Source organism: Harpia harpyja, chromosome Z, assembly GCF_026419915.1.
Source record: "Harpia harpyja isolate bHarHar1 chromosome Z, bHarHar1 primary haplotype, whole genome shotgun sequence".
NCBI classification, from domain to species: Eukaryota; Metazoa; Chordata; class Aves; order Accipitriformes; family Accipitridae; genus Harpia; species Harpia harpyja.
The window spans coordinates 84,802,784-84,814,783 of record NC_068969.1 but is presented as its reverse complement, the minus strand read 5'-3'; the positions used below and the strand labels follow the sequence as shown (position 1 = coordinate 84,814,783).

Here is a 12,000-nt window from a genome sequence, read left to right as displayed (position 1 = left end):
CTCCAGAACGAGTCTTGGAGAGTTTCTTCGACCGGCTTTTCGGTATCATGACTTTTCAGCTTTTGCCTTCTGATAGTCATGACTACAAAGCTTCACTCCTGCTCTCAGAAGACATGCAGAAGTGTCCCAATCCAATACCGGGGAAGTTTTCAATATGATGCAAAGAGCAAGATTAAGACGCAAATGAGGTCAAATGCCGTATACCCAAAACAGCTTTTATTATCAAAAGTATCAAAAGTGGAAAATAATAGCAATAGGATAGAATGGAAGAAAAAGGCAGAAATCAAGCAAGCAGTCGGGATAGAGTTGCAAGAATAGTCACCACCATGGATCCAGCAGCATTGCATTGGTCCTCAGTCTTCAAATCTTCGGTGGTGGTTTCCCCCCACGGCTTGTCTCCACGGTTTTTTATAGGGCACAGTCCAATATATGCACGTACGCTGTTCACGTGCTGCAGGTTTCACCTGTCACAGGACATTTGCGTCATCAACAAACCAGTACGTTATCTCAAGGACTACAATTTCCATGACAATGGTAGTCTCTGTGTATTCCTACATGCTTCAGAGCTCCAGACCCTCTCCTCCCTCGGATGCCTCAGTGGCCTGGTAATAGTCCTTATTCGCCAGAGGAGTGTCCTGCTTAAACAAGCCATCCTTGAGACAAATGGCTCGAGATAAATAGTTCACAGTTCAGTCTCTCACAGCAAACAATCTTTGAGACGAATGGCTCAAGATAAATCAGTGTCTCACAAGAAGGCACTGTGATATCAAATAATCAAGTACAGGAGAGGATCTTGGGAAGATCATGTGTTTCATCTATTTAACCTACCTGAATGAACCTAGATCCAAGTCATTCCTAATAGACATTTGTCCAGCCTGTTTTTAAAGATTCCTAGTGCCAGAGACATCACAACATCCCAGGACAACTTATCCTAATAATTCACTGTTCTTGTAGATACAGGATCCTTCCTTGCTTTATTCGGAGCTATACCAACATAGTTAATTTATTCTTTTCCTGCATGTTTTTTATAGAACTTCTGTGTCTAGCTGCTTTATTCTGCAGTTGTGTCATGTAGTTCTCAACACCTTTCAAGCACAGAGTAGCAAAGTGCCAGCAGAGACTTTGATGAGTACACTGGAGGTAATTCTTTGCATAACAACCTATGTTCTTGCTAAAGCATCTCAGGGTAATATATGCTTTTGCTGAAGCACTTTGGCATGGCTTACTTGTATACAACTTCTGATCCACTATTGTTCTTAAATCGTTTTCTCCCTACTATCTAATCAGTTATTGCAGATCTGCCTAAGTGTGTGTCAGGTAGTTAACTTAATGAATTATTAAGACTGTGCAATTCATGAAGTCACTCTCAATAAATTCATTATGGATAGCTTCATGAATTGGATTCTACTTTTCCAGACTAGTTCTCCAATTTTTCAGGATGACTTTATGTTTAAATTCCATTCTCCAGTATATCTGTACTGTTATCTGTGAATTTGTATTGGGTTTGCATGGCAAGGTTTTGGTAGCGGGGGAGGGTTACAGGGGTGGTTTCTGTAAGAAGCTGCTGGAAGCTTCCCCTGTGTCCGACAGAGCCAATACCAGCCACCTCCAACGTGGACCTGCCGCTGGCCAAGGCCAAGCCCATTGACGATGGTGGTAGTGCCTCTGGGATAACATATTTGTGAAGGGGAAAAAACTGCTGCACAACAGCAATTGCAGCCAGGAGAGATGAGTGAGAAAATGTGAGAAAAACAACCCTTCACACACCAAGGTCAGTGAAGAAAGAGAGGACGGAGGTGCTCCAGGCACCAGGGCAGGGATTCCCCTGCAGCCCATGGTGAAGACCATGATGAGGCAGGCTGTCCTGCTGCAGCCCATGGAGGTCCACGGTGGAGCAGATATCCACCTGCAGCCCGTGGAGGTCCCCACACCAGAGCAGGTGGATGCACCAAAGGGAGGCTGTGACCCTGTGGGAAGCCCGTGCTGGAGCAGACTTCTGGCAGGACCTGTGGACCCATAGAGAGAGGAGCCCATGTTGGAGCAGGTTTTCTGGCAGGACTTGTGACCCCGCGAGGGACCCACGCTGGAGCAGTCTGTGCCTGAAGGACTGCAGCCCAAGGAAGGGACCCATGCTGGAGCAGTTTGTGAAGAACTGCAGCCTGTGGGAAGGACCCATGTTGGAGAAGTTCATTGAGGACTTTCACCTGTGGGAGGGACCCCGCGCTGGAGCAGGGGAAGTGTGTGAGGAGGAAGGAGCAGCAGAGACAATGTGTGATGAACTAACTGCAGCGCCCATTCCCTGTCCCACGGTGCTGCTGGGGGGAGGAGGTAGTGAAAATTGGGAGTGAAGCTGAGCCTGTGGGGAGGGGTGGGGGGAAAGGTGTTTTAAGATTTGTTTTCATTTGTCATTAGCCTACTCTTACTTTTGACTGGCAACAAATTAAATTAATTTGCCTGAGTCGAGCCTGTTTTGCCAGTGACAGTAATTGGTGAGTGACGTCTCCTTGTCCTTATCTCAGCCCATGAACCTTTCATCATATTTTTCTCCCTGTCCAGATTAAGAGGGGGAGTGATAGAGCGGCTTGGTGGGCACCTGGCATCCAGCCAAGGTCAACCCACCACAGAATTAAATAAGCATATCTTTGGTATTACACCACACATGCCATTCATAAAATACTGAGTAAGTACAGATCCAGGACAGGTAACCCATGCAGTGTATCTTTTAATTTTGAAATTGTTATGATTTTCCAGACATTTCGTCAAACATGCAAGAATATATGTAAACAGACCAAGCATTCTCAGGCTGTATGAGAAAATACCAAGGAAGATAGGGTCAAAAAACCCTTAGTAAATTCAAGACATTTGTTACCAACAATTTCTCCTATTTGTTTATGAAAAAGGCCTACTACACTTTGAGAAACTTGCGTGGTTTTGAAAGCAAATCTGTATATGTCACTGTTCATCTGTTGTTTCAAGCATTTACCGCAAGATTTTTTTTTTCAATTTCCCCGCATATTTTCTGGGTTCTGAATTGGAATGATGAATCTGTAGTTTTGTCACTTCCCATTACCTTTTTTGAAAGATAAGAACCACATTTGCTTCAGACTTCAACCTTTCAGTATTTACCCATTCTCAACATAATCTTTAATGGCTTTAATGAGCATCACTCAGTTCACTAAATATTGTATGATAAAATTTATCAATATTTCATAATTATCTCAGGTTTTTACTCAATAAATTCTGCCAACTCTAGTTCATATGTCACAGAAGCAGCATATATATGCATATGCTTATCTTGAATTTCACAGGGAAACCTCATGAAAATTGTACTGTACAAAATAAGATAGAGATTCTACAGTTAGAAAAGTTTCAGTACAGATTCTTTTTAATCAAATATTGACTGACAATAACATTGTGTCCCTTTCTTCCTGCTTCATTCTCCAAAGTACTGATATATGTATGAAATCTTCATAAAACTTTGACAGGCATACATTAGAAGATAAATTCAACAATATCTTAGTCTGTCCAGTGATTTCCTATTAATTGGGTCATTATAACACATTCATTTTGCAGGAATATTGCAGATGCTTGTCATCAAGTTGACTAATAAAAGGGTACCAAAAATGTGGCATGAGGTGTATTCACAGCTGGAGGAGAGCAAGATAACTTGGCTATGAAAAACATATGAAAGATAAAGGATAAAGCAAATGTTCACTGCCTAAAAATATATTCTACACATGTGCAAGTAGACAGCACATGTCCAGGTGTAAAATCCATGTAAGAAATTTCAGAGCCACATGAAATCGTGTATTCATCATGTACCTTGGAGTTGCTAACCTGTCCTCTGCTCACTAATCCAGCTTGCCTAGGATTCATTTTGACATTCTAAGTCCCTAAGTATCCTCAAAAAGCTGTCACTCTTTAAATAAAATTCCCAGAGGAATGTTTTCTTTCCTGCATCAAAATTATACTGGACTGCACCCAGGTTGGGCAATATTTAGTGCTGGACCAGAAACAGATTTGAGCTCCAATATTCCTGATTTCTCACGGCTAGTACAGGAGTTTTGTGTACTTGGAAAGCTAAGTATCACAGCTCTTCAAATAATATCAGTTCCATGAATAAATATAAACACCTAAAATACTACATTATGTTTTCAAATACAATCTTCACTTTTTAGTCTTGCTTTTCCTAAGTAGCAAAATATGTACCCAGTTTGGAAAAAAAACCCCTAAAATTATTTGCAATGTATAGTTTTGATAGATAGACAGATAGATATCATGGCAGATTTCTCAGATCTAGATTCTTTAGTTAACTTTTTCCTTAGTTAATAAATAACAAATGAATTTACTTTTATTAATATCTTTGAGGTCCTTGGACTACATGTACATTGAATTTATTGTCATGTGATGCCTTTCCTGTGTTTGGAAGACCAAACTGTGGAATAAGTTTGAGAAAACATGCTCTGTTTGGATATGTTGAAAAAATCTTTTCTGCCAAACTAGTTACACCTAAGGCAAGCAGATTTACACCATGCATATTTACAGGTTAAAGAAATAAATATTAACTTTTCCTCAGTGTCTCATTAATAACTTGTTTTTTCTCCCTCTTCTATTGGTAGATTTTTCTAGCTTTTAACAATGCACTGCAGAGCAACAACCTTGGAAGAATATTTGTCTAACACAGAGCAGAAGTTTTACTGATATTCCATATGAATACTTTCCAAACATCTACTTTCTGTAACACCACAGTAAACTCCGACATGAATGGAATGCAAGGGAATTCAATATCACAGAGCATAAAATCCACATTGTTTTCTTTGCATTTGGATGTCTCCAAGAATATCCCCAAACCCAACTCTAGTATTCATTCAAAAGAATCATGGGTATCTGAAAATACTGAGATGAATAATTTTCTCTCAAGATATCAGGAAATCTATTCTGTTAAAAATAAATTGATATTTGTCTTGCAAGTTCTTGATTTTAAGACCTGAAGCTAGTGAAATGTTCATGTCCTTGGTATGTCACAGGATTATCTCACCAAAGCTTTTTTTCTGCTAGCTGTTTCCACGTTGCTGAATAAGACATCACCTGAGCAATGGAACCTTTACTTCAGCAGATCTGAGCTCCTTATTCAAGGGATGGGACTTTAAAGATTTGTGTTATAAGGTCTTCTGGATAAAAAACATTGTGCAATTTTGCTAAAATTATGGGGTTTTAATTTAAAAATAATAAACTATTTTTTACTGTCCATCTCTTGGAGACCCTCCTAGTTTGTCTACTCCCTGTTTTGAACTCCTTTGTATGTCCACAGGAACCTTGTCTCTGATAGAGTGGTGACATCTGACTGAACTATTTAGAAATAGGGTAAGGATTTCACTGTGCTATGTTGAGTATTTTGAATTTGTATGCAACCTTACCTACTCAGATGGTGTGAAGAACAGTTTCTAAAATCAAGAGATTGAATTTGTCTATTGAAAAGCAACTAATGGAAGCCATAACAGAAATTATTAGCCCAGATTCAAAATATACACTCCATACTGCTATAATAATAATGGTAATACAGAAATGAACTATATTTTACTTTCCTCAAATAGAATATATGTGTCCCTGATGAACAGGTGAACTGAATATTGAAAGGCTGTTTAACAACATTCATTAGCCCTATTTACATAGGCAAATACTATACATCATTGAAAAATGGAAATTAAAAGTTAATTTTCAGAGTCACATGGATGAAATTAAATTATATTTTGTTCACACTAGTTGAAGTCTTTCTTTTGTTTCAGAATAGGACAGAAAATTAATCAAGCCACACTTCTATGTTCATATCTTAGCTAAGTCTCCCTCAGGAACTCTCATTAACCAGTGCAAGTGTGTGATTGATAAATTGGTAACTCTTGACTCCGTATCTCCTGAGCATGTATTTTCACACTCTGTAATTTCCTTCAGATTTCCTCAGAAGACAAAATTATTGTTGTATTCTCTCATCCTGTCAGTGTTAGGGTTCACTAAGGTAGATCACTTTATTTAGCACAGTGCTCTGAGATGCACGCCCAATATGTTTGTACATTTGGGCACCGTATCTCCACTGTTTACAGCCAAACAGGATATAAAGATCTCACACCATCAAACAAAACTTTGAGGTACTGAGTTTCCTTGTTTGTCACAATAACACCAATTTCGACAGAATAATTTCAAATGCTGTTCCCATAGACACTGAAATATAACAAAAGCTAAGAACCCCAGGCACTCCTTGGGATATGGAGATTATCACAGTATAGATAGAAATTTTCCATGGGTTTTAAGTAATTTATAATTGTAATTCCATTGCAGTAAATCAGTTGTATCTTGCATTTCCCCCTATCATCGTGTGAGGGCATTCAGGGTTAATCACACTTTGCAGTTTAGTTTGCCATTGTTGCTTAGTCATTTCCTGAACAGCCTGTCTCTCAGCCTGCTGTCCTCTGCTGATAGGAATTTGATCTGAGGAAAGTTTTAAGCAGATAGCTATACTTCAGCCAGCACATGTTTCTGAAACCTTCCTTCTCATTGTCTCTTTCATGTGAAATCTCTCAGTTTCACTTCTCAAACTTTCTCAATGAGTGCAAACAAATACAGGTGTTAAGATGAAAGCTTTAGATGCATAAATCACATGTATCCAAAGCATGTGATAGCAGAGTTCACTTTAATCTGTGCCTTGGCACTCAATACTGTGACAACTCCCCTTCCTGACTTACCATTCAATTGTGCTTCCTTCACCATACAGGAAACAAGTAGCAAGCAAGTCCAGGTGGCAGGCTGGAAACACACAAAAGGATCACCCTTTCTGACAGAAGGCAGTCAGACTGTAGACTACACTGTCACAGAGTGTTTAGGTTACTCAAGACGTCTATAGGCGCAAAAAGCATTTAGACAAATTCCCAAATGAAAAAGCCAAAGAGGGTTGTCAAGCACCGTGCCATCATTTCTGCTTCAAAAATCTCTGTGTTACAGATTACTGGAAGATGGGTAGTGTTACTGGGACACCGTCAGTGCGTGTTGTCTTTGCTATCCCATTTGGCTTTAAGCATATGATATTGCCCAGTGTCAGAAACACAATACTTTGTTAGCATCACATCTCCTCTCTGAGATATGATCTCCAGCTGTGGAACCTTAAAAATGTAGCTCTCATTAGCTTTTTTAGTATATCCAGATTTGCCCACCTAAACATAGGCATCTCCTTTGACTAGCTTTCACTGTGTCCTAAACTGGATTTTTCTTAGCCAGCTCCTTACAGTATTTTTCTTTAACACTAGTTTTTAATTTTTTTTTCATGATACCAGTTGTACATTTCGCTAATGTAGGAATTTTTGTCCCACTGATTCGCAGCTCATATATTATTGCTGATTCTAATGTCAACACATGCAATATCCCATTATAAGCAAGTGGACTGCTGCTGATCAGACCCTGCAGTCTCTTCAGACTTCTTTCAGTTTAGAAGGATATTCACAGGAAAAAAAAAATTAAATACACAGGATCAGAGATGAAAAATATGTCTCTACCTGCTGGTTGGTTTTTTTTTTCACTTTAGCCACTTGTGGCTGTCTATTCCCCTATGTAATACATCAGAAAACAGAGCTATCCTGTGCGTCTGAGGCTTAAAGGTATCCTTGGCAAGAGCAGATCCTGGAACCAAATATTCGAAAACTAAAGTTTCCTTTCTTCCTTAGTGGTGGTATGTTGACAAGTGCATTATGATCCATTTGGATAAAGGTTCTTCAAGTAGTTGTCAGTAAGATCTATGTTTAAACATTGCAATTAAACTCCCTAAGTAGATCAGATTACAAGAGCGAATTGTCAAAGAAAGGAAGTTACCAGGTAAGCACAAATCTTGCAGTGTCTTCAATGGTCACAGGGTACAGATACATCTGCAGGATTTCTGAAGCTGTAGTTTCTCAGTCTAGAAAGAAAGAACACATTATGCAAACAATGGACAATTCTTAATGCTAGATTTCTTAGGACCTAGGGAGCTGGTCCCTAAGGAAGCATACAGCAATGCTTCAAATATAATACTGGTGAAGACTGAAAGCTGAAGTTCTGCTGCTTTGCGTAATCAATGGGGGTAATGCTGACCATTTTGTTAGAAGTGATGTGTGGAAACAGACTCCACAATCAGTGCGATTGTAAAGTAGGTATGTTCATTCAGCGCTGGGCAGCACGGGGGGTAGTCCCACCAAAGCTGTGCGCGCCTGAAGCATCACTTCTCATCCTCTTGGGCCATGTCTACCTCTATTGAGATTTCTTTAAATTCATTATAAGCTAGATAATTATTAAACAGTTCTTATCTACATCCATATATCTACTAAGGTTCCTTTGGCTCCCCGTTTCAGTCCCCCCTTTTCTAGAAAATAGTAAATTCTTTTACTATATCTAACTCTAGTACCTCTAATACATTGTTTCCCTATCTAGCATTGTCTCAAAATATTTGTTGGACTTGAGTTTTTGTCGCAACTGATTCTTTTTCCATTCGCTGTAAGAATCTCCTGTGCTTTGGAAACACCTTAAGCCACATCGAATTGTTGTACAAAGGATTATGAGCAGAAAAATGATTACTATTGCTGTCACAAACAGTTGTTTTGGCCATGTTAAATTTGGCAACCAGGAAGTTAGTTTTTCCTATATCTCAGAAAATCCCCATCATGTGTCATCCATAGTGATAAGATGTAACTCCTTAGAAATTTCCCAAATCTTTCCAATATCTGTCTCTACTTGCTGTCTTTTATTTAAATAAGCACAAGAGCTTTGATTTATAAGTATGCACCTCCCCCCTTCCTTGGCGGTTAACATATCTAATGCAAGGCGATTTTGTATCGTTATCTTTGCTAAGGAATCAGTTTCAGCTTGTAATTTTCCTAGAGCGCCAGCAGTAGTATTGGCTAAAATCTCGACTACCGCTGATACATTAACTATTGCTTTTTCCAATTCAGATACTCCAAGCATTGGGAAAAGCCATCGTACCACACTGTGGAATGTGGTGCCTCGTTCTGTAAGAGAGTTAGAGGTTCTTTTAGTCCTCATGTGGTGCCATGGGGATTGGAATATTCCCTGTAATTTTCCTAAGATAGGGAGTGTTTGTGGGATTATTATTCCCTCTGTGCATTCTCCCCACCAATCAATAGGTAAACTCTTATGTGCCTTCCCGTTTGCACAAAGGTATCAACGTCCATCAGGGAGATTACAATTGGACGGCTCCCGAGGAGGAGGAAGATAACAACTCCCTGTTAGATTTTCCCATCCTGTATTAGCTATCCCTGTAGAGTGTGATTCATTACATCTAAAGCAAGTTCCATTCAGTGTCCCGAGAAAACTAGAAGTGTTGGCATAATGGGGGCGCATCATTACGGGGTCTCCTCCTCTGCCTCTTTCCATGTCTTTTAATCTCCAAGACCAATTGTATCGATCATTATCATGTGGGTCTTTGCTATCCAGATCAAGTTTATACTTCACTATAGTTCTGGAACCATTTCCATATAAACAAGTATAGTTGGGAGTTCTATTCAATAGTGTTTTAGTGCTGTTTGTTCTGAGGGGGACACCAATAAACGGGAAGGTTTCTCCTTGTCTGGGTATTAAGGTACACATCCAACAGCTTGATATATTAATATCCTTTGCTAGCTCCTGGTTATATCTGACAAACAGGTTTTCATCCCACGCCTTACACAGAGTCCCCACAACTCCCCATATTACCGCGTAAAAACTGTATGTCCATCGGGTTTTGTGGTGACTTTCCATGGAGTTTTGGGTGTCTTTTTCACTCTGGTGTGATGAATCCAAGCATCCTGTTCCTTGATTCTGATTGCAGTAAAGGAGGCGAGTAGTACTTGGAATGGTCCTTCCCACCGTTTCCAGGGTTTTTTCTGTAAGAGACTCCCGAGCTTTAGCCATTCTTGCTGGGAATGCTTCTGGCCAACCTCTTGGCTGGTGGTGATGGCGTATCCTGCATGTAGATTACCATTTAGGATGTAACTGCTTCCGTCTGTGAACCAAGTTTCCCCATTTTCCATGGGGCTGTCTTTCAGGTCTGGGCGGCTTGCGTATGTTGCTTCGATGGTTTCCAAACAGTCATGATGTACCGGTTCTCCTGTGTTCCCACTGAGAAAAGAAGCTGGGTTGACAATGTTAGTTGTGGGATACTTGGAAAGTAATGGGCACATAGTGAACAATCCAGACTTGATGGAATTGATCAATTTGTGAGTCAAGGATGTTTTGTAGGCAGCAGGCTTCAAGGACGCTTTTCTTGTGGACACATATTTAGCTAACGGTAGTAAGAGCATTCCAGACGCCTTTAGAAGGCCTTGAACAGAATAAACAAGAAGACAAAAAAAGAAAGATACCAATTAGAAGAACACAGGTGCGCATTCCACAATAAAGGGAACTTGGCACAAAGAACCTCAATTCGGCAGCTTATCTTGACCAATTAGACTGAGACAAGTTTCGCATGTTTTAGTTAATACAACCAATTATGCCTTATGTTTATGCGCGTGTACAGTGTTGATATAACCAATCATTAGGTGTAACTAGGCGCGTGGACAGCTCATGCTAACCAATCTCTAATTTGCTTATGCGTGAACAGTAACTAGAATGAACATATAAACCGAGCTATCTTGGCAATAAAGTGGCATCTGCTTGATCATATTGATTGTGTGTAGTGTCCGCGACTTCCACGTCAACATTAGTGACTACAATCTCCACATCATCCTGCTCTACCAATATAGCTTGATATCCCAGGAATCTCTGTGGAGAGAGCCAATGTCCACCCTTGGCTTCCAGTACTGTTGATACTGTATGAGACACTAAAACAGTCATTTTCTGGCCCAGAGTAAACTTTCGGGCTTCCTGTATGTTCAGTATTACAGCTGCAACCGCCCGCAGGCATCCAGGCCAACCTTTTGCAGTTGTGTCTGCTTAGAGAGGTAGGCAACTGCCCGTCGATATGGACCCAGGTTTTGTGTTAATATTCCCAGGGCAATGCCCTGCTTCTCGTGGGAGTAAAGAAGAAACGGCTTACTCACATCTGGGAGTCCTAAGGCCAGGGCTGACATCAAAGCCTTTTTCAGTAGCTCAAAGGCTCCTTCAGTCTCCTTGTTCCACTCAAGGTGTTTCTGCTCAGTGGCTGTCAGCGCATACAGTGGTTTAACAAGCAATCCATAATTATATATCCACAATCGGCACCACCCTGTCATTCCCAGAAAAGTCCGTAACTCTTTTACTGTCTGAGGTCTCTGAGTTTGGCATATTGCCTCTTTACGGGCCTGTCCCAAAGTTCTTTGTCCCGCACTAATTTCATAGCCCAAATAATTCACTTTGCGTTGCATTACCTGTGTCTTCTTCTTGGATACCCGGTACCCTTGAAGTCCCAGGAAATTCAGCAGACTCACCGTCCATATTATACAATCTTTCTCTGTCTTGGTGGTGATCAGGATATCATCCACATAGTGCAACAGCTTTCCCTCCTCAGACGGGGTTTCCCAGGATTCTAAGTCTTTCGCAAGCTGATTGCCGAAAATGGTAGGACTATTCTTAAATCCTTGTGGCAACACCTTCCAAGTGAGTTGGGTCTTTCGACCACTCTTGTGGTTTTCCCATTCAAATGCAAATAATTTTTGGCAGGTCTCATGGCGAGGGAGGCAAAAGAAAGCATCCTTTAAATCTAAAACAGTAAACCAAGTCAATTCAGGTGTTAATACGGTCAACAGGGTATATGGGTTTGCCACTACCGGGTAAAGATCTTCAGTTATCTTATTCACTGCCCGTAAGTGTTGGACCACCCGATATGACCCATCAGGCTTCTGAACAGGTAATATAGGGGTATTGAATTCAGACTCACACTCTTTTAGTAATCCCAACTGCAAAAATTTTTCTATCACCGGCCAGATTCCTTCTCTGTCTTCCTTCTTTAGGGGATATTGTTTAATTCTTACCAGCTTTCGGCCTTCCTTGATCCTAACTTCAACAGGTGGA

At 40.4% G+C, this 12,000-nt stretch overlaps 1 protein-coding gene across 1 annotated transcript; it reads right to left on the bottom strand.

The window, feature by feature from the left end:
* Positions 1-9,956: 9,956 nt before the first annotated feature.
* On the bottom strand, positions 9,957-11,439 carry LOC128137708 (uncharacterized). The gene is made up of 2 exons (XM_052778848.1): positions 11,052-11,439; positions 9,957-10,144 (listed from the first exon to the last, which is right to left on the bottom strand). The coding sequence occupies exons 1-2, from the start codon at positions 11,352-11,354 to the stop codon at positions 10,055-10,057; spliced, it is 393 nt and encodes a 130-aa protein (XP_052634808.1). The 5' UTR covers positions 11,355-11,439; the 3' UTR covers positions 9,957-10,054.
* Between the last annotated feature and the right edge of the window lie 561 nt (positions 11,440-12,000).

Excerpts from the sequence above, each read along its gene's own strand:
- LOC128137708 (XM_052778848.1), bottom strand. The coding sequence starts at position 11,354 with ATGCAACGCAAAGTGAATTATTTGGGCTATGAAATTAGTGCGGGACAA. Across the intron at positions 10,145-11,051 it reads TGGCCTTAGGACTCCCAGAT|CTTCTTTTCTCAGTGGGAAC; the intron begins GTGAGTAAGCCG and ends TTGTCAACCCAG.